Here is a 22,464-nt window from a genome sequence, read left to right as displayed (position 1 = left end):
ATGTATGAGGAGGAAAATGATGTGGAGGCGGAGCAATTGCCTGTAATAGTGATGTCACCCCCTAGGGAGTCGACACCTGACTGGATGGTCGTATGGAAGGAATTACGTGACAGTGTCAGCACTTTGCAAAAAACTGTTGACGACATGAGACAGCCGGCAAATCAGTTAGTGCCTGTCCAGGCGTCTCAAACACCGTCAGGGGCTCTAAAGCGCCCCTTACCTCAGATGGTCGACACAGACCCAGACACGGATACTGACTCCAGCGTCGACGGTGACGAGACAAACGTAATGTCCAGTAGGGCCACACGTTACATGATCACGGCAATGAAGGAGGCTTTGAACATTTCTGATACTACAAGTACCACAAAAAGGGGTATTATGTGGGGTGTGAAAAAACTACCCATAGTTTTTCCTGAATCAGATGAATTAAATGAGGTGTGTGACAAAGCGTGGGTTTCCCCCGATAAAAAACTGCTGATTTCTAATAAATTATTGGCATTATACCCTTTCCCGCCAGAGGTTAGGGCGCGTTGGGAAACACCCCCTAGGGTAGATAAGGCGCTCACACGCTTATCAAAACAAGTGGCGTTGCCGTCTCCTGATACGGCCGCCCTCAAGGAACCAGCTGATAGAAAGCTGGAAAATATCCTAAAGGGTATATACACACATACTGGTGTTATACTACGACCAGCAATCGCCTCAGCCTGGATGTGCAGCGCTGGAGTGGCTTGGTCGGATTCCCTGACTGAAAATATTGATACCCTGGATAGGGACAGTATATTATTGACTATAGAGCATTTAAAGGATGCATTACTATATATGCGAGATGCACAGAGGGATATTTGCACCCTGGCATCAAGAGTAAGTGCTCTGTCCATTTCTGCCAGAAGAAGTTTATGGACACGACAGTGGTCAGGTGATGCGGATTCCAAACGGCATATATAAGTTTTGCCATATAAAGGGGAGGAGTTATTTGGGGTCGGTCTATCGGACCTGGTGGCCACGGCGACGGCTGGGAAATCCACCTTTTTACCCCAGGTCACCTCTCAGCAGAAAAAGACACCGTCTTTTCAAACTCAGTCCTTTCGTCCCCATAAGGGCAAGCGGGCAAAAGGCCACTCATTTCTGCCCCGGGGCAGAGGAAGGGGAAAAAGACTGCAGCAGGCAGCCTCTTCCCAGGATCAGAAGCCCTCCCCCGCTTCTGCCAAGTCTTCAGCATGACGCTGGGGCTTTACAAGCGGACTCAGGCACGGTGGGGGCCCGTCTCAAAAATTTCAACGCGCAAGTGGGCTCACTCGCAAGTGGACCCCTGGATCCTGCAGGTAGTATCACAGGGGTACAAATTGGAATTCGAGACGTCTCCCCCTCGCCGGTTCCTGAAGTCTGCTCTACCAACGTCTCCCTCCGACAGGGAGGCAGTATTGGAAGCTATTCACAAGCTGTATTCCCAGCAGGTGATAATCGAGGTACCCCTCCTACAACAGGGAAAGGGGTATTACTCCACGCTGTTTGTGGTACCGAAGCCGGACGGCTCGGTGAGACCGATTTTAAATCTGAAATCATTGAACACTTACATAAAAAGGTTCAAATTCAAGATGGAGTCACTCAGAGCAGTGATAGCGAACCTGGAAGAAGGGGACTATATGGTGTCTCTGGACATCAAAGATGCTTATCTCCATGTCCCAATCTACCCTTCTCACCAAGGGTACCTCAGGTTTGTGGTACAAAACTGTCATTATCAGTTTCAGACGCTGCCGTTTGGATTGTCCACGGCACCACTGGTCTTTACCAAGGTAATGGCCGAAATGATGATTCTTCTTCGAAGAAAAGGCGTCTTAATTATCCCTTACTTGGACGATCTCCTGATAAGGGCAAGGTCCAGAGAACAGTTAGAGGTCGGAGTAGCACTATCTCAGGTAGTGCTACGTCAGCAAGGGTGGATTCTAAATATTCCAAAATCGCAGCTGATTCCAACAACACGTCTACTGTTCCTAGGGATGATTCTGGACACAGTCCAGAAAAAGGTGTTTCTCCCGGAGGAGAAGGCCAGGGAGTTATCCGAGCTAGTCAGGAACCTCCTGAAACCAGGACAAGTGTCAGTGCATCAATGCACAAGGGTCCTGGGAAAGATGGTGGCTTCTTACGAAGCGATTCCATTCGGAAGATTCCATGCAAGAACTTTTCAGTGGGATCTGCTGGACAAATGGTCCGGATCGCATCTTCAGATGCATCAGCGGATAACCCTATCTCCAAGGACAAGGGTGTCTCTCCTGTGGTGGTTGCAGAGTGCTCATCTTCTAGAGGGCCGCAGATTCGGCATTCAGGATTGGATTCTGGTGACCACGGATGCCAGCCTGAGAGGCTGGGGAGCAGTCACACAGGGAAAAAATTTCCAGGGCTTGTGGTCAAGCATGGAAACGTCTCTTCACATAAATATCCTGGAACTAAGGGCAATTTACAATGCCCTAAGTCAAGCAAGGCCTCTGCTTCAGGGTCAGTCGGTATTGATCCAATCGGACAACATCACGGCAGTCGCCCACGTAAACAGACAGGGCGGCACAAGAAGCAGGAGGGCAATGGCAGAAGCTGCAAGAATTCTTCGCTGGGCGGAAAATTATGTGACAGCACTGTCAGCGGTGTTCATTCCGGGAGTGGACAACTGGGAAGCAGACTTCCTCAGTAGACACGACCTCCACCCGGGGGAGTGGGGACTTCACCCAGAAGTCTTCCACGTGATTGTAAACCGTTGGGAAAAACCAAAGGTGGACATGATGGCGTCTCGTCTCAACAAGAAACTAGACAGATATTGCGCCAGGTCAAGGGACCCTCAGGCGATAGCGGTGGACGCTCTGGTAACACCGTGGGTGTACCAGTCAGTGTATGTGTTCCCTCCTCTGCCTCTCATACCCAAAGTATTGAGAATCATAAGAAGGAGAGGAGTAAGAACTATACTCGTGGCTCCGGATTGGCCAAGGAGGACTTGGTACCCGGAACTTCAAGAGATGCTCACGGAGGACCCGTGGCCTCTACCTCTAAGAAAGGACCTGCTCCAGCAGGGACCTTGTCTGTTCCAAGACTTACCGCGGCTGTGTTTGACGGCATGGAGGTTGAACGCCGGATCCTGAAGGAAAAAGGCATTCCAGATGAAGTCATCCCTACCCTGATCAAGGCCAGGAAGGATGTAACCGCGAAACATTATCACCGCATTTGGCGAAAATATGTTGCGTGGTGTGAGGCCAAGAAGGCCCCTACAGAGGAATTTCAACTGGGTCGTTTCCTGCATTTCCTGCAAACAGGACTATCTATGGGCCTAAAATTAGGGTCCATTAAGGTTCAAATTTCGGCCCTGTCAATATTCTTCCAAAAAGAACTGGCTTCAGTGCCTGAAGTTCAGATGTTTGTCAAAGGGGTACTGCATATACAGCCTCCTTTTGTGCCTCCAGTGGCACCTTGGGATCTCAATGTAGTGTTGAGTCTCCTAAAGTCACATTGGTTTGAACCACTCACCACTGTGGAATTAAAATATCTCGCATGGAAAGTGGTCATGCTGTTAGCCCTGGCTTCAGCCAGGCGTGTCTCAGAATTGTCGGCTTTATCATATAAAAGCCCTTACCTGATTTTTCATTCAGACAGGGCAGAACTGAGGACTCGCCCTCAATTTCTCCCTAAGGTGGTTTCAGCGTTTCACATGAACCAGCCTATTGTGGTGCCTGCGGCTACTAGGGACTTGGAGGACTCCAAGTTGCTAAACGTAGTCAGGGCCCTGAAAATATATGTTTCCAGGACGGCTGGAGTCAGAAAATCTGACTCGCTGTTTATCCTGTATGCACCCAACAAGCTGGGTGCTCCTGCTTCTAAGCAGACGATTGCTCGTTGGATTTGTAGTACGATTCAGCTTGCACATTCTGTGGCAGGCCTGCCACAGCCTAAATCTGTAAAAGCCCATTCCACAAGGAAGGTGGGCTCATCTTGGGCGGCTGCCCGAGGGGTCTCGGCTTTACAACTTTGCCGAGCAGCTACTTGGTCAGGGGCAAACACGTTTGCTAAATTTTACAAATTCGATACCCTGGCTGAGGAGGACCTGGAGTTCTCTCATTCGGTGCTGCAGAGTCATCCGCACTCTCCCGCCCGTTTGGGAGCTTTGGTATAATCCCCATGGTCCTTACGGAGTTCCCAGCATCCACTAGGACGTCAGAGAAAATAAGAATTTACTTACCGATAATTCTATTTCTCATAGTCCGTAGTGGATGCTGGGCGCCCATCCCAAGTGCGGATTGTCTGCAATACTTGTATATAGTTATTGTTACAAAAATCGGGTTGTTTATTGTTGTGAGCCATCTTTTCAGAGGCTCCTACGTTTATCATACTGTTAACTGGGTTCAGATCACAAGTTGTACGGTGTGATTGGTGTGGCTGGTATGAGTCTTACCCGGGATTCAAGATCCTTCCTTATTATGTACGCTCGTCCGGGCACAGTATCCTAACTGAGGCTTGGAGGAGGGTCATAGGGGGAGGAGCCAGTGCACACCAGCTAGTCATAAAGCTTTTACTTTTGTGCCCAGTCTCCTGCGGAGCCGCTATTCCCCATGGTCCTTACGGAGTTCCCAGCATCCACTACGGACTATGAGAAATAGAATTATCGGTAAGTAAATTCTTATTTTTCCCCCTCTCTACAGCGCAGAGACTTGCTGCAGGTGCAGTGACACACCCTCCAGCTGCACCTTTCTGTCAGGTACAGTCTCTTTTTTTTATGGTCTGTACCGTTTTTCGACTCTCCAAGCTTCCATTGAAAGTATAGGAAAGGGGGCGTGGCCACGGCGCTGTACCCGTGGCCACGCCCCTTTTTGCATGTGTATCAGTGTTTATGTGTAAATTGTTGGAGGGTGTGATGCTGCAGATGCAGTGGAGACTATTTTGGGGTGTGGGCCTGGAGCTGCAGCTCCATCAGTCCAATTGCTAATCCTGCTCTGTGAAAACACAGCAGGCAAAGGGCAGAGCCTCCCATTGGATGTAACCTGTGTGGGAGGGCGTTTCTCACCCAATCAGGTGTGGACTGGGTGTGATAGACCTGCCACTAACCCAATGAGAGCTCCTAGCCACGCCTAGCGTTAGAGGGCCAGGCACAGAATCACAGGGCTATTATATAGGAGATTAGTTAGTGTCTCCTGTGTTAAGCCACCACTTGATGAGAATAGATCTCTATGATGAGAATAGATATCTATGGGTACAGAACCACCAGTATCCGCCTGTTACCGCCTCTTCCTACTCCATTTTAGGAGGGAGGCTCACTGACTAGTATACAGGATGACTTTTGCACAACACCTCATGGTTGGTATCAGCTAATTCCCCCCATTTTCTATGGAGCAGTGCTGTCCATGTTAGTGGGCAGTTGACTGAGCTTGTAGACACTGGGCAGGCCAGAGAATGAATGATTATGTGGCTACATGGTAGTCACAGGATACAAGCTAATTCAAGCATCTTTTACCTCAATAATTTATCTTTTAAGAAAAAACAATTATTCCAAGATGAAGGTACTAGGAATATCATAAGTGCTAGGAGGTTTAGATGATGCACACTTTTGCGCTCATAGGCCACTTCTTTTATAGAGTTCTGGCATAGAAAAATGCAGGGGGTAATGCAGCCCGTCTCTTTAAACCGTTCCATCTGCACGGTTGCACTGTTCACATGCATTCGGCTGGAGACCTCTTTTCATATTTATCATTGCAATCAGTGGACAGAGGGACCCCTGTGCACAAGGCTGCCTGGGGAGAAAGTACAGGCCACCCCCAGGTGCCTGGAAACCTAGCCAACGGGATGCCACTTGCTCGTAGCTGAACTGATTGGCTGCATGGTCATGAATAGTCATTTAGCTGCCAACATGGCTCCTTCCAGCATATTCAGGCATCTGTTGCACTTAAAATTGGCCTGACTGCATTCTTCACCAGCTCTTCAATAAGTGAAATGTATTCTGGTTTGGTCATTGTCATAAATATCTAGTCCGCTTGAGACATTTTTTCCTCCATAACTAATATGAAAAGACGAGTGAATGCAGCATGACGCACTCTAAATTCATGTTATGCCTTCCCCTATATGCATAATGAAAAAAATGCAATGCCCAAACGTAACACAAGGGACCATAGAAACCTGCAGCTTAATTTAGCAAACATCAGAACACAACACAATAATTTCCTTCTTTTAATTATTATTGCATTTTCTGAGAAACATGAGATTTTGCCCCAGCCATATTCTATGCCTAGAACCAGGGGCCCACACATACTTTGTGATGTAATCCACCGGAGCCTGATCACTCCCTCCCAACCAGTGCAGAGGCAGAAGCATTGTGTCCATAGAAACACAGAATTGGAAATCATACACGTGCATGAACTGACCATGAGATTGGACTTTAACATGTAAATCCTGTTTCTCTAACGTCCTAAGTGGATGCTGGGGACTCCGTAAGGACCATGGGGAATAGCGGCTCCGCAGGAGACTGGGCACAAAAGTAAAGCTTTAGAACTACCTGGTGTGCACTGGCTCCTCCCCCTATGACCCTCCTCCAAGCCTCAGTTAGATTTTTGTGCCCGAACGAGAAGGGTGCACACTAGGTGGCTCTCCTGAGCTGCTTAGTGAAAAGTTTAGTTTTAGGTTTTTTATTTTCAGTCAGACCTGCTGGAAACAGGCTCACTGCATCGAGGGACTAAGGGGAGAAGAAGCGAACTCACCTGCGTGCAGAGTGGATTGGGCTTCTTAGGCTACTGGACATTAGCTCCAGAGGGACGATCACAGGCCCAGCCATGGATGGGTCCCAGAGCCGCGCCGCCGGCCTTCTTACAGAGCCAGAAGACAGAAGAGGTCCTGAAAATCGGCGGCAGAAGACGTCCTGTCTTCACCAAGGTAGCGCACAGCACTGCAGCTGTGCGCCATTGCTCCTCAGCACACTTCACACTTCGGTCACTGAGGGTGCAGGGCGCTAGGGGGGGGCGCCCTGAGCAGCAATAAAAACACCTTGGCTGGCGAAAATACATCACATATAGCCCCCAGGGCTATATGGATGAATTTTAACCCCTGCCAGAATCCATAAAAAAGCAGGAGAAAAGTCCGCGAAAAAGGGGCGGAGCCTATCTCCTCAGCACACTGGCGCCATTTTCCCTCACAGCTCAGTTGGAGGGAAGCTCCCCTGGCTCTCCCCTGCAGTCACTACACTACAGAAAGGGTTAAAAAAGAGAGGGGGGCACTAATTAGGCGCAGTATTAACAATACAGCAGCTATAAGGGGAAAAACACTTATATAAGGTTATCCCTGTATATATATAGCGCTCTGGTGTGTGCTGGCAAACTCTCCCTCTGTCTCCCCAAAGGGCTAGTGGGGTCCTGTCCTCTATCAGAGCATTCCCTGTGTGTGTGCTGTGTGTCGGTACATTTGTGTCGACATGTATGAGGAGAAAAATGATGTGGAGACGGAGCAGATTGCCTGTAATAGTGATGTCACCCCCTAGGGGGTCGACACCTGAGTGGATGAACTGTTGAAAGGAATTACGTGACAGTGTCAGCTCTGTATAAAAGACAGTGGTTGACATGAGACAGCCGGCTACTCAGCTTGTGCCTGTCCAGACGTCTCATAGGCCGTCAGGGGCTCTAAAGCGCCCGTTACCTCAGATGGCAGATATAGACGCCGACACGGATACTGACTCCAGTGTCGACGGTGAAGAGACAAATGTGACTTCCAGTAGGGCCACACGTTACATGATTGAGGCAATGAAAAATGTTTTACACATTTCTGATAATACGAGTACCACCAAAAAGGGGTATTATGTTCGGTGAGGAAAAACTACCTGTAGTTTTCCTGAATCTGAGAAATTAAATGAGGTGTGTGATGATGCGTGGGTTTCCCCCGATAACAACTGATAATTTCTAAAATGTTATTGGCATTATATCCTTTCCCGCCAGAGGTTAGGGTGCATTGGGAAACACCCCCTAGGGTGGATAAAGCGCTCACACGCTTGTAAGAACAAGGGCTCTACCCTCTCCTGAGATGGCCGCCCTTAAGGATCCTGCTGATAGAAAGCAGGAGGGTATCCTAAAATGTATTTACACACATACTGGTGTTATACTGCGACCAGCAATCGCCTCAGCCTGGATGTGCAGTGCTGGGTTGGCGTGGTCGGATTCCCTGACTGAAAATATTGATACCCTAGATAGATATTATTGCCTATAGAGCATTTGAAAGATGCATTTCTATATATGCGTGATGCACAGCGGAATATTTGCCGACTGGCATCAAGTCTAAGTGCGTTGTCCATTTCTACCAGTAGAGGGTTATGGACACGACAGTGGTCAGGTGATGCGGATTCCAAAACGGCATTTGGAAGTATTGCCTTATTAAGGGGAGGAGTTATTTGGGGTCGGTCTTTCAGACCTGGTGGCCACGGCAACAGCTGGGAAATCCACGTGTGTACCCCAGGTCGCCTCTCAACATGAGAAGACGCCGTATTATCAGGCGCAGTCTTTTCGTGGACAAGCGGGCAAAAGGTTCCTCATTTCTGCCCCGTGACAGAGGGAGAGGAAAAAGGCTGCAGAAATCAGCCAGTTCCCAGGAACAGAAACCCTCTCCCGCCTCTGCCAAGCCCTCAGTATGACGCTGGGGCTTTACAAGCAGAATCAGGCACGGTGGGGGGCCCGTCTCAATGAATTTCAGCGCGCAGTGGGCTCACTCGCAAGTAGACCCCTGGATCCTTCAGGTGATATCTCAGGGGTACAAATTGGAATTCGAGACGTCTCCCCCTCGCCGTTTCCTAAAGTCGGCTTTACCGATGTCTCCTTCTGACAGGGAGACAGTTTTGGAAGCCATTCACAAGCTGTATTCCCAGCAGGTGATAATCAAGGTACCCCTCCTGCAACAGGGAACGGGGTATTATTCCACACTGTTGTGGTACCGAAGCCGGACGGCTCGGTGAGACCGATTCTAAATCTAAAATCTTTGAACACTTACATACAGAGGTTCAAATTCAAGATTGAGTCACTCAGAGCAGTGATTGCGAACCTGGAAGAAGGGGACTACATGATGTCTCGGGACATCAAGGATGCTTACCTTCATGTCCCAATTTACCCTTCTCACCAAGGGTACCTCAGGTTTATGGTACAGAACTGTCACTATCAGTTCAGACGCTGCCGTATGGATGGTCCACGGCACCCCGGGTCTTTACCAAGGTAATGGCCGAAATGATGATATTCCTTCGAAGGAAGGGAATTTTAGTTATCCCTTACTTGGACGATTCCCTGATAAGGGTAAGATCCAGGGAACAGTTGGAGGTCGGTGTAGCACTATCTCAGGTAGTGTTGCGGCAGCACGATTGGATTTTCAATATTCCAAAATCGCAGCTGGTTCCGACGACTCGTCTTCTGTTCCTAGGGATGATCCTGGACACAGTCCAGAAAAAGGTGTTTCTCCCGGAGGAGAAAGCCAGGGAGTTATCCGAGCTAGTCAGGAACCTCCTAAAACCGAGCCAACTCTCAGTGCATCAATGCACAAGGGTTCTGGGTAAAATGGTGGCTTCCTACGAAGCAATCCCATTCGGCAGATTCCACGCAAGAACTTTCCAGTGGGACCTGCTGGACAAATGGTCCGGGTCGCATCTTCAGATGCATCAGCAGATAACCCTGTCACCAAGGACAAGGGTGTCCCTCCTGTGGTGGTTGCAGAGTGCTCATCTTCTAGAGGGCCGCAGATTCGGCATTCAGGACTGGGTCCTGGTGACCACGGATGCCAGCCTGCGAGGCTGGGGAGCAGTCACACAGGGAAGAAATTTCCAGGGCTTATGGTCAAGCCTGGAGACATCACTTCACATAAATATCCTGAAGCTAAGGGCCATTTACAATGCTCTAAGCTTAGCAAGACCTCTGCTTCAAGGTCAGCCGGTGTTGATCCAGTCGGACAACATCACGGCAGTCACCCACGTAAACAGACAGGGTGGCACAAGAAGCAGGAGGGCAATGGCAGAAGCTGCAAGGATTCTTCGCTGGGCGGAAAATCATGTGATAGCACTGTCAGCAGTATTCATTCCGGGAGTGGACAACTGGGAAGCAGACTTCCTCAGCAGACACGACCTCCACCCGGGAGAGTGGAGACTTCACCCAGAAGTCTTCCACATGATTATAAACCGTTGGGAAAAACTCGACAGGTATTGCGCCAGGTCAAGGGACCCTCAGGCAATAGCTGTAGACGCTCTGGTAACACCATGGGTGTACCAGTCAGTGTATGTGTTCCCTCCTCTGCCTCTCATACCCAAGGTACTGAGATTGATAAGATGGAGAGGAGTAAGCACTATATTCGTGGCTCCGGATTGGCCAAGAAGGACTTGGTAACCGGAACTTCAAGAGATGCTCACGGAGGATCCGTGGCCTCTACCTCTAAGAAGGGACCTGCTCCAGCAAGGACCCTGTCTGTTCCAAGACTTACCGCGGCTGCGTTTGACGGCATGGCGGTTGAACGCCGGATCCTGAAGGAAAAAAGGCATTCCGGATGAAGTCATCCCTATCCTGATCAAAGCCAGGAAGGATGTAACCGCAAAACATTATCACCGCATTTGGTGAAAATATGTTGCGTGGTGCGAGGCCAGTAAGGCCCGACGGAGGAAATTCAACTGGGTCGATTCCTACATTTCCTGCAAACAGGAGTGTCTATGGGCCTGAAATTGGGGTCCATTAAGGTTCAAATTTCGGCCCTGTCAATTTTCTTCCAAAAAGAACTAGCTTCAGTCCCTGAAGTTCAGACGTTTGTAAAAGGGGTACTGCATATACAGCCTCCTTTTGTGCCTCCAGTGGCACTTTGGGATCTCAATGTAGTTTTTGGGTTCCAAAAGTCACATTGGTTTGAACCACTTAAATCTGTGGAGTTAAAATATCTCACATGGAAAGTGGTCATGCTGTTGGCCCTGGCCTGGGCCAGGCGCGTGTCAGAATTGGCGGCTTTATCCTGTAAAAGCCCTTATCTGATTTTCCATTCGGACAGGGCGGAATTGAGGACTCGTCCTCAGTTTCTCCCTAAGGTGGTTTCAGCGTTTCACCTGAACCAACCTATTGTGGTGCCTGCGGCTACTAGGGACTTGGAGGACTCCAAGTTGCTAGACGTTGTCAGGGCCCTGAAAATATATGTTTCCAGGACGGCTGGAGTCAGGAAATCTGACTCGCTGTTTATCCTGTATGCACCCAACAAGCTGGGTGCTCCTGCTTCTAAGCAGACTATTGCTCGTTGGATTTGTAGTACAATTCAGCTTGCACATTCTGTGGCAGGCCTGCCACAGCCAAAAATCTGTAAATGCCCACTCCACAAGGAAGGTGGGCTCATCTTGGGCGGCTGCCCGAGGGGTCTCGGCTTTACAACTTTGCCGAGCAGCTACTTGGTCAGGAGCAAATACGTTTGTAAAATTCTACAAAATTGATACCCTGGCTGAGGAGGACCTGGAGTTCTCTCATTTGGTGCTGCAGAGTCATCCGCACTCTCCCGCCCGTTTGGGAGCTTTGGTATAATCCCCATGGTCCTTACGGAGTCCCCAGCATCCACTTAGGACGTTAGAGAAAATAAGAATTTACTTACCGATAATTCTATTTCTCGTAGTCCGTAGTGGATGCTGGGCGCCCATCCCAAGTGCGGATTGTCTGCAATACTGGTACATAGTTATTGTTACCAAAAAATCGGGTTATTGCTGTAGTGAGCCATCTTTTTTAGAGGCTCCTCTGTTATCATGCTGTTAACTGGGTTTAGATCACGAGTTATACGGTGTGATTGGTGTGGCTGGTATGAGTCTTACCCGGGATTCAAAATCCTTCCTTATTGTGTACGCTCGTCCGGGCACAGTATCCTAACTGAGGCTTGGAGGAGGGTCATAGGGGGAGGAGCCAGTGCACACCAGGTAGTTCTAAAGCTTTACTTTTGTGCCCAGTCTCCTGCGGAGCCGCTATTCCCCATGGTCCTTACGGAGTCCCCAGCATCCATTACGGACTACGAGAAATAGAATTATCGGTAAGTAAATTCTTATTTTTCCATAACTTAACATTAGCTGTCCCCACATAGGGGGTCATTCCGAGTTGTTCGCTCGTTATTTTTTTCTCGCAACGGAGCGAATAGTCGCTAATGCGCATGCGCATAGTCCGCAGTGCAACTGCGCCAAGTAAATTTACTATGCAGTTAGGTTTTTTACTCACGGCATTACAAGGTTTTTTCTTCGTTCTGGTGATCGTAATGTGATTGACAGGAAGTCGGTGTTTCTGGGCGGAAACTGGCCGTTTTATGGGTGTGTGTGAAAAAACGCTACCGTTTCTGGGAAAAACGCGGGAGTGGCAGGAGAAACGGAGGAGTGTCTGGGCGAACGCTGGGTGTGTTTGTGACGTCAAACCAGGAACGACAAGCACTGAACTGATCGCAGATGCCGAGTAAGTCTGGAGCTACTCAGAAACTGCTAAGAAGTGTCTATTCGCAATTCTGCTAATCTTTCGTTCGCAATTTTGATAAGCTAAGATACACTCCCAGTAGGCGGCGGCTTAGCGTGTGCAAAGCTGCTAAAAGCAGCTTGCGAGCGAATAACTCGGAATGACCCCCATGGACTGTGTCAAGGTCCATTCATGTAGAACCAGCGGTTATAAGGCCAATCCTGAAAGCAGTTCATGGACTCCTGTCAAAAACATTACTCCCGCTAGTGTTAGAAAGCATTAAGGATTTATGGCTGCTGCATACAGTTCATAGTCCGCTGATAAAGCATCCTTTGAAGTCAGTCATACACTGGATCCTTTCACTTTGCTGACATTTTTTATTTATTTATTTCTAATTTTATTTAAATCCCAGTAGAGTTTTCCTTCCTGTAAACTTGCTGTCACAGAAGCAAAAGCTTTTGTCTGTGGTTTATACAGGACATGAAACATCACAAACAATATTTAAGTCACAGATCCAAATATCTTAGAGTAAATCTGAACCTATTATAATCATATGGATTCTTTTCGGCTGTTGTTACTTTTATATCCATTTTATTTTAGAGTACGTAATATGCCCAGAGCCGCTGAAACGACCACAGAATCCACGAATTGGAGGTGCGGTCACTCAGGGAGGGTTGTTCACGCCCCCCTGAGAAAACAATAAATATAAAATAGTATACATTAGCCCTCCCCCCTAACAGCTGGCACGAGCCTTTGCTGGGCCCGTCTAACAGGTCTAGGGCCTGGGTAATCAGTACTTATTTTTCCTCCTCCTGGTTCCCCTAAATATGGCGGGTTAGCAGCATCACTGGACCACAACAAGCCGTGCTTCAACGGTTTCTTCTTCCAATACCAAATAGCCAATCAGAGTCCATCATTTATTATTGTTTACAAAACTAGCACAGAAGCTCCACTTCTCAAACCATTATCATGGATCATCTAGATATAATATATATTATGCGTTTTTACAATAATATGGAATGTATTTTGTGCTTTTGTTCTTCTTTAAATATAGAATGGTTCCCCTGGCATTGTTAAGTTTATGGAGAACACACTAACTTCTGTTCAGGTCGGTATCGCAGGATGCAACACCTCACGTCGCTGTCTGTCTGCCCTACTCTCTGGCGCTCAATTCCGTGCAAACCATCTGAGCTGCGTCTGGATTTTGTCCTGCCGTGCGGCCAGTCTTTTCGGTGGGTTTTTAGACTTGGACAAAAGACTAAACATCTATTTTCTTGATTGCTCAGTAGTTAAATAATGATTCATCCTTAACATCCAAAGGTATTGTTCTTCACTACTGACTGCAACATGTTGAAACAAAGATGTTTTATACAAATATGTGTACCTTTTCTCAGAGACATGTTGTGCCTCATGCCTCAGTGTTGTCTGAAATGCCCTCATTCTCAGGCATGGTGATTTAGCACCATAAAAAAAACCTGCCTTCTTGAAGTTCTATCTAATTTCTTAGTGAATAGATGGCCCATTCTCATACAGGGTGAGATGTATCAAAGCTTGAAGAGTGATATAGTGGAGAGAGATAAAGTACCAACCAATCAGCTCCTGCCATTTATCAAACACAGCGTGTAACATGACAGTTAGGAGCTGATTGGCTGCTACTTTATTACCGTCCACTTTATCTCTCTCCTAAGTTTTGATACATCTCCCCAAATTGTTGTTCAGTTGACAAAATGCTGGTCGTAGATGCAGCGGAGGAAACTAGAGCAGTTATCTGGGGAAATTTTGGATTTTGTCTGAGATTTCTGTGTGTCATTAAATGTTTAGGTGGAGAGAGCACAGTCCTGGGTACTGGTCCGGAGTATTACACGGGCGCGTGTGGACCCTGACTCAGAAAGAGGAACACATATGGTACACGGTGTACCCCAACACAGGGGAAGATGACAGCAAACCGCAGAAGGCAGCACAGAAGAGGGCCACAAAAAGAAAGTTTCCCCATACTACCCCAGATAGCGTCAAAACAGAGACTATAAAAGAAGAGGTTGTGGAAGACTTCCATCTAAATGCTGATTACAGGAAAGACTGCGAGACCTTACAGGATTATTTCCAGTTACACGTCTGTCTCCGTGAGCTCTACCGTCAGTGGGGGGAGTCCGACAAGAACTTCCAGAAAGTAGCCAAAGACTTTCCAGGTAATATTCTCAATATGTATGAATGTGAGGTTTGGTTTTCTTTCCTCTCACCATGGGGGTCATTCCGAGTTGATCGCTAGCTGCCGTTCGCAGCGCAGCAATCAGGCTAAAAATCTGCATTTCTGCGCATGCATATGCACCGCAATGCGGACGCGCGACGTACAGGTACAAAGTCCTTTGTGGTTTTGCACTGGTTCTAGCGAAGCTTTCAGTCGCGCGGCACAACGCAGGAAGGTTGACAGGAAGAGGTCGTCTCTGGGTGTCAACTGACCGTTTTCTGGGAGTGTTTGGAAAAACGCAGGCGTGCCAGGGAAAACGCAGGCGTGGCTGGGCGGGTGTGTGATGTCAAAAGCCGTCCCTCCAACGTAAGAATCAACGCACGTGAAGAGTAAGTCCAGGGCTGGTCTAGTTCTGCACAAAACGTTTTTGCAGATGCTCTGCTGCACAGGCGTTCGCACTTCTGCAAAGCGAAAATACACTCCCCGGGGGGCGGCGACAATGCGTTTGCACGGCTGCTAAAAACTGCTAGCGAGCGAACAACTCGGAATGACCCCCCCATATGCCATGGATTACAGAAGAACCCTCAGCCGCAACCAATGGTAAGAAGTTAAGTCTCAGCATTCTGTGGAGGATAGTTCTTCTCAAAAGTGCAAATTTAGCATTGGATGAAATTATATACTTTAAAACCTGAACTCAAAAGATCACTTTCATTCTGTCTGGCATTCAGAAGATCTAGCGATAGCTGTGACGTTTTGCACGCACCCTGCATTGCTTGCCTCGCTCTTGCTGGCAGTGTGTTGCGTATTGTCAGCACGCTGCCTGAATGATAGAAAGTCAGCTTGGCTGGAACGCGGAGAGAGTATTAGGCATCACACGGCCATCCTTGATCCTGCTGAGCTGGCGCAGGGCAGCGGTGGGTGCGTGACTCACCGGATCACATGAATGCTGCAGCCCAGGTACGTAATCTTTCAGGATCAGGATTTGATTATATTCTACCCAAAACTGTGTTTTCAGGTTTGGACAGAGTTTTCCTTTAAAGAGCAAATAAAAATAGGATGTTTATTTGTGTATTTACCCTTTTTCAAAGTGTGCTCATTTCCCCCAGCAATCAGTGATGCACAGGGAGCCGCCATCCTGCCAAAACAAATCAACCTTTCTCTGACGTCCTAGTGGATGCTGGGGACTCCGTCAGGACCATGGGGATTAGCGGCTCCGCAGGAGACAGGGCACAAAAATAAAGCTTTAGGATCAGGTGGTGTGCACTGGCTCCTCCCCCTATGACCCTCCTCCAAGCCTCAGTTAGGTTTTTGTGCCCGTCCGAGCAGGGTGCAATCTAGGTGGCTCTCCTAAAGAGCTGCTTAGAAAAAGTTTTTAGGTTTTTTATTTTACAGTGAGTCCTGCTGGCAACAGGCTCACTGCAACGAGGGACTTAGGGGAGAAGAAGTGAACTCACCTGCGTGCAGGATGGATTGGCTTCTTAGGCTACTGGACACCATTAGCTCCAGAGGGATCGAACACAGGCCCAGCCATGGAGTCCGGTCCCGGAGCCGCGCCGCCGACCCCCTTGCAGATGCCGAAAAGTGAAGAGGTCCAGAAACCGGCGGCAGAAGACTTTTCAGTCTTCACGAGGTAGCGCACAGCACTGCAGCTGTGCGCCATTGTTGTCACACACTTCACACCAGCGGTCACGGAGGGTGCAGGGCGCTGCGGGGGGCGCCCTGGGCAGCAATGAGAATACCTTGTTCTGGCTAAAAAATACATCACATATAGCCCCTGGGGCTATATGGATGTATTTAAACCCTGCCAGGTCTCACAAACACCGGAGAAGAGCCCGCCGAAATAGGGGGCGGGGCCTATCTCCTCAGCACACAGCGCCATTTTCCTGCTCAGCTCCGCTGCGAGGAAGGCTCCCAGGACTCTCCCCTGCACTGCACTACAGAAACAGGGTAAAACAGAGAGGGGGGGGCACTTTTTTGGCGTTTTTTGATATATTAAGCTGCTATAAGGGAGACAACACTTCTATAGGGTTGTTCCTATATATTTATAGCGCTTGGGTGTGTGCTGGCAAACTCTCCCTCTGTCTCCCCAAAGGGCTAGTGGGGTCCTGTCTTCGATAAGAGCATTCCCTGTGTGTCTGCTGTGTGTCGGTACGTGTGTGTCGACATGTATGAGGACAATGTTGGTGTGGAGGCGGAGCAATTGCCGGTAATGGTGATGTCACCCCCTAGGGAGTCGACACCGGAATGGATGGCTTTGTTTATGGAATTACGTGATAATGTCAGCACATTACAAAAATCAGTTGACGACATGAGACGGCCGGCAAACCAGTTAGTACCTGTACAGGCGTCTCAGACACCGTCAGGGGCTGTAAAACGCCCTTTACCTCAGTCGGTCGACACAGACCCAGACACGGACACCGAATCTAGTGTCGACGGTGAAGAAACAAACGTATTTTCCAGTAGGGCCACACGTTATATGATCACGGCAATGAAGGAGGCTTTGCATATCTCTGATACAGAGGTTAGGGCGCGCTGGGAAACACCCCCTAGGGTGGATAAGGCGCTCACACGCTTATCAAAACAAGTGGCGTTACCGTCTCCTGAAACGGCCGCCCTCAAGGATCCAGCGGATAGGAGGCTGGAAACTACCCTGAAAAGTATATACACTCATACTGGTGTTATACTGCGACCAGCCATCGCATCTGCATGGATGTGCAGTGCTGGGGTGGTTTGGTCGGATTCCCTGACTGAAAATATTGATACCCTAGATAGGGACAGTATTTTATTGACTTTAGAGCAATTAAAGGATGCTTTTCTTTATATGCGAGATGCTCAGAGGGATATTTGCACTCTGGCATCGAGAGTAAGTGCGATGTCCATATCTGCCAGAAGAAGTTTATGGACGCGACAATGGTCAGGTGATGCGGATTCCAAACGGCATATGGAAGTATTGCCATATAAGGGGGAGGAATTATTTGGGGTCGGTCTATCGGATTTGGTGGCCACGGCAACAGCCGGGAAATCCACCTTTTTACCTCAGGTCCCCTCCCAACAGAAAAAGACACCGTCTTTTCAGCCGCAGTCCTTTCGTTCCTATAGGAACAAGCGGGCGAAAGGACAGTCATATTTGCCCCGAGGCAAAGGAAAGGGTAAGAGAGTGCACCAAGCAGCTTCTTCCCAGGAGCAGAAGCCCCCCCCCCGGCTTCTGCAAAGCCCTCAGCATGACGTTGGGGCTTTACAAGCGGACTCAGGGGCGGTGGGGGGTCGACTCAAGAATTTCAGCGCACAGTGGGCTCACTCACAGGTGGACCCCTGGATCCTGCAGATAGTATCTCAGGGTTACAGGTTGGAATTCGAGAAGTCTCCCCCTCGCCGGTTCCTAAAGTCTGCTCTGCCAACGTCTCCCTCAGACAGGGCGACGGTATTGGAAGCCATTCACAAGCTGTATTCTCAGCAGGTGATAGTCAAGGTACCCCTCCTACAACAGGGAAAGGGGTATTATTCCACACTATTTGTGGTACCGAAGCCGGACGGCTCGGTAAGACCTATTCTAAATCTGAAATCTTTGAACCTGTACATACAAAAATTCAAGTTCAAGATGGAGTCACTCAGAGCAGTGATAGCGAATCTGGAAGAAGGGGACTTTATGGTGTCCCTGGACATCAAGGATGCTTACCTGCATGTCCCAATTTGCCCTTCACATCAAGGGTACCTCAGGTTCGTGGTGCAAAACTGTCATTATCAGTTTCAGACGCTGCCGTTTGGATTGTCCACGGCACCTCGGGTCTTTACCAAGGTAATGGCCGAAATGATGTTTCTTCTGCGAAGAAAAGGCGTATTAATTATCCCTTACTTGGACGATCTCCTGATAAGGGCAAGGTCCAGAGAACAGCTGGGGGACGTAGTAGCACTAACCCAAGTAGTGCTGCAACAGCACGGGTGGATTCTGAATTTTCCAAAATCTCAATTGACCCCGACGACACGTCTGCTGTTCCTGGGAATGATTCTGGACACGGTTCAGAAAAAGGTGTTTCTTCCGGAGGAGAAAGCCAGGGAGTTATCCGAACTTGTCAGGAACCTCCTAAAACCAGGGAAAGTGTCTGTGCATCAATGCACAAGAGTCCTGGGAAAGATGGTGGCTTCTTACGAAGCGATTCCATTCGGCAGATTCCACGCACGAACTTTTCAGTGGGATCTGCTGGACAAATGGTCCGGATCGCATCTGCAGATGCATCAGCGGATAACCTTATCGCCACGGACAAGGGTGTCTCTTCTGTGGTGGTTGCAGAGTGCTCATCTGTTAGAGGGCCGCAGATTCGGCATACAGGACTGGGTCCTGGTGACCACGGATGCCAGTCTGAGAGGCTGGGGAGCGGTCACACAGGGAAGAAACTTCCAGGGAGTATGGTCAAGCCTGGAGATGTCTCTTCACATAAATATACTGGAGCTAAGAGCGATTTACAATGCTCTAAGCCTGGCAAAACCCCTGCTTCAGGGTCAGCCGGTGTTGATCCAGTCGGACAACATCACGGCAGTCGCCCACGTAAACAGACAGGGCGGCACAAGAAGCAGGAGAGCAATGGCAGAAGCTGCAAGGATTCTTCGCTGGGCGGAAGATCATGTGATAGCACTGTCAGCAGTGTTCATTCCGGGAGTGGACAACTGGGAAGCAGACTTCCTCAGCAGACACGATCTACACCCGGGAGAGTGGGGACTTCATCCAGAAGTCTTCCACATGATTGTGAACCGTTGGGAAAAACCAAAGGTGGATATGATGGCGTCTCGCCTCAACAAAAAACTGGACAGGTATTGCGCCAGGTCAAGAGACCCTCAGGCAATAGCTGTGGATGCTCTGGTAACACCGTGGGTGTTCCAGTCAGTGTATGTGTTTCCTCCTCTGCCTCTCATACCAAAAGTACTGAGAATTATACGGCAAAGGGGAGTAAGAACGATACTCGTGGCTCCGGATTGGCCAAGAAGAACTTGGTACCCGGAACTTCAGGAGATGCTCACGGAAGATCCGTGGCCTCTACCTCTAAGACGGGACCTGCTTCAGCAGGGACCGTGTCTATTCCAAGACTTACCGCGGCTGCGTTTGACGGCATGGCGGTTGAACGCCGAATTCTAAGGGAAAAAGGCATTCCGGAAGAGGTCATTCCTATACTGGTAAAAGCCAGGAAGGAGGTGACTGCACAACATTATCACCGCATTTGGAGAAAATATGTTGCGTGGTGTGAGGCCAGGAAGGCCCCCACGGAGGAATTTCAATTGGGTCGATTCCTACATTTCCTGCAAACAGGATTGTCTATGGGCCTCAAATTGGGGTCCATTAAGGTTCAAATTTCGGCCCTGTCGATTTTCTTCCAGAAAGAATTGGCTTCAGTTCCTGAAGTCCAGACTTTTGTAAAAGGAGTACTACATATACAGCCCCCGGTTGTGCCCCCAGTGGCTCCGTGGGACCTTAATGTAGTTTTGGATTTTCTCAAATCCCATTGGTTTGAGCCACTCAAATCGGTGGATTTGAAATATCTTACATGGAAAGTAACCATGCTACTGGCCCTGGCTTCAGCCAGGAGAGTGTCAGAATTGGCGGCTTTATCGTATAAAAGCCCATATCTGATTTTCCATTCGGACAGGGCAGAACTGCGGACGCGTCCTCAGTTTCTGCCTAAGGTGGTGTCAGCATTTCACCTGAACCAGCCTATTGTGGTGCCTGCGGCTACTAGCGATTTGGAGGATTCCAAGTTGTTGGACGTGGTCCGGGCATTGAAAATATATATTTCAAGGACGGCTGGAGTCAGAAAATCTGACTCGCTGTTTATACTGTATGCACCCAACAAGCTGGGTGCTCCTGCTTCTAAGCAGACGATTGCTCGTTGGATTTGTAGCACAATTCAACTTGCACATTCTGTGGCAGGCCTGCCACAGCCTAAATCTGTCAAGGCCCATTCCACAAGGAAGGTGGGCTCATCCTGGGCGGCTGCCCGAGGGGTCTCGGCATTACAACTCTGCCGAGCAGCTACGTGGTCGGGGGAGAACACGTTTGTAAAATTCTACAAATTTGATACCCTGGCTAAAGAGGACCTGGAGTTCTCTCATTCGGTGCTGCAGAGTCATCCGCACTCTCCCGCCCGTTTGGGAGCTTTGGTATAATCCCCATGGTCCTGACGGAGTCCCCAGCATCCACTAGGACGTCAGAGAAAATAAGATTTTACTTACCGATAAATCTATTTCTCGTAGTCCGTAGTGGATGCTGGGCGCCCATCCCAAGTGCGGATTGTCTGCAATACTTGTACATAGTTATTGTTACAAAAAAATCGGGTTGTTATTGTTGTGAGCCGTCTGTTCAGAGGCTCCTACGTTTGTCATACTGTTAACTGGGTTCAGATCACAAGTTGTACGGTGTGATTGGTGTGGCTGGTATGAGTCTTACCCGGGATTCAAAATCCTTCCTTATTGTGTACGCTCGTCCGGGCACAGTATCCTAACTGAGGCTTGGAGGAGGGTCATAGGGGGAGGAGCCAGTGCACACCACCTGATCCTAAAGCTTTATTTTTGTGCCCTGTCTCCTGCGGAGCCGCTAATCCCCATGGTCCTGACGGAGTCCCCAGCATCCACTACGGACTACGAGAAATAGATTTATCGGTAAGTAAAATCTTATTTTCTTCCATATCAAATACCCCCTCAGTTTCCTCTGTTACCGGTCAGTTCTCCAAGGCTCAGCATCATACATAAATTGACCCTTCCCTGCAAATGTATCCGTAATGCTAATTAGCCAACTGTAAATGCAGAACTGTGGGAGTCCCTGATTTTGGGAAATCTACATTAGTCACGTAAACATAAATAATTGTCAGTACAAGAATTAAGTTACATGAGCATGTGCCCCTACAACTGCGGCTTTAAAGGCGGCATTTCAGCTACTCATGACGCAAGTTGCCTTGTCACCTGTAAGCTCTTTGGAGGTCATTACGAGTTGATTGCTCACTAGCTACTTTTAGCAACCGTGCAAACGCATAGTCACCGCCCACGGGGGAGTGTATTTTCGCTTTGCAAGTGTGCGATCGCGTGTGCAGCCGACTAACACAAACATATTTTGTGCAAAACAAGACCAGCCCTGTAGTTACTTATCGTGTGCGATGATTCATAGCGACGGAGGAACCGCAATTGACGTCAGATACCCGCCCTACAAACGCCTGGACACGCCTGCGTTTGCCCAACCACTCCCAGAAAACGGTCAGTTGACACCCATAAACGCCCTCTTCCTGTCAATCTCCTTGCGATCGGCTGTGCGAACGGATTCATCGCTAGAAGCATTGCGCAGCAACGATGCTGTTTGTACCCGTACGATGCATGTGCGCATTGCAGTGCATACACATGCGCAGTTTTGCCGTTTTTTTTTACCTGATCGCTGCGCTGCAAAAATCGGCAGCGAGCGATCAACTTGGAATGACCCCCTTTGTCTCTATATTTGTAAGTATGTATAAGGTACATGGATATCGCTGTATACATAAGGTCCCTGCGTGCAGCCGCCATAGTCTATGAGTTAGCAAAACTTCCCATACCCTTGGCACAATGTCAGATGTGCGCTGTCATTTGAGCTGATTCCACATTTGACAGAAGTAACCTCCATCCTCTTCTGGAGACCACAACTTTGCAGTCGGCGAATCCTGTAAATCCCAGTGCTTACACTGTAGATACTGGAGTTGGAACACGATTGTTTGGTGGCTCAGTCTGGAGCATCTATACTACATAGTTCTGATCTGCACCATGACCAGCAAGGCTAATAGCTCCTTGGCTCACGGTGCTTTTTCTCTTGTATAGTGGTAATATAGTTTAAAGTGTACCTTCTGCCCT

General features: G+C 48.8%; 1 protein-coding gene across 5 annotated transcripts in view; it reads left to right on the top strand.

The window, feature by feature from the left end:
- Nucleotides 1–22,464, top strand: part of OGG1 (8-oxoguanine DNA glycosylase) — a 56,958-nt gene that overhangs the window by 5,861 nt on the left and 28,633 nt on the right. For 4 of the 5 annotated variants that reach the window (XM_063940984.1, XM_063940986.1, XM_063940985.1 and 1 more), the window contains exons 3-5: nt 4,677–4,732; nt 13,480–13,657; nt 14,247–14,611. In XM_063940984.1, the coding sequence (XP_063797054.1) occupies nt 13,548–13,657; nt 14,247–14,611 (475 nt within the window). In that variant the 5' untranslated portion in view covers nt 4,677–4,732; nt 13,480–13,547. The remainder of the gene's footprint in view (nt 1–4,676; nt 4,733–13,479; nt 13,658–14,246; nt 14,612–22,464) is intronic. The other variant, XM_063940988.1, reaches the window with a different exon arrangement.

Source organism: Pseudophryne corroboree, chromosome 9 (assembly GCF_028390025.1).
Source record: "Pseudophryne corroboree isolate aPseCor3 chromosome 9, aPseCor3.hap2, whole genome shotgun sequence".
Taxonomy (NCBI): Eukaryota; Metazoa; Chordata; class Amphibia; order Anura; family Myobatrachidae; genus Pseudophryne; species Pseudophryne corroboree.
The sequence above is the reverse complement of the archived record's forward strand: the minus strand, read 5'-3'. Positions and strand labels throughout refer to the sequence as shown.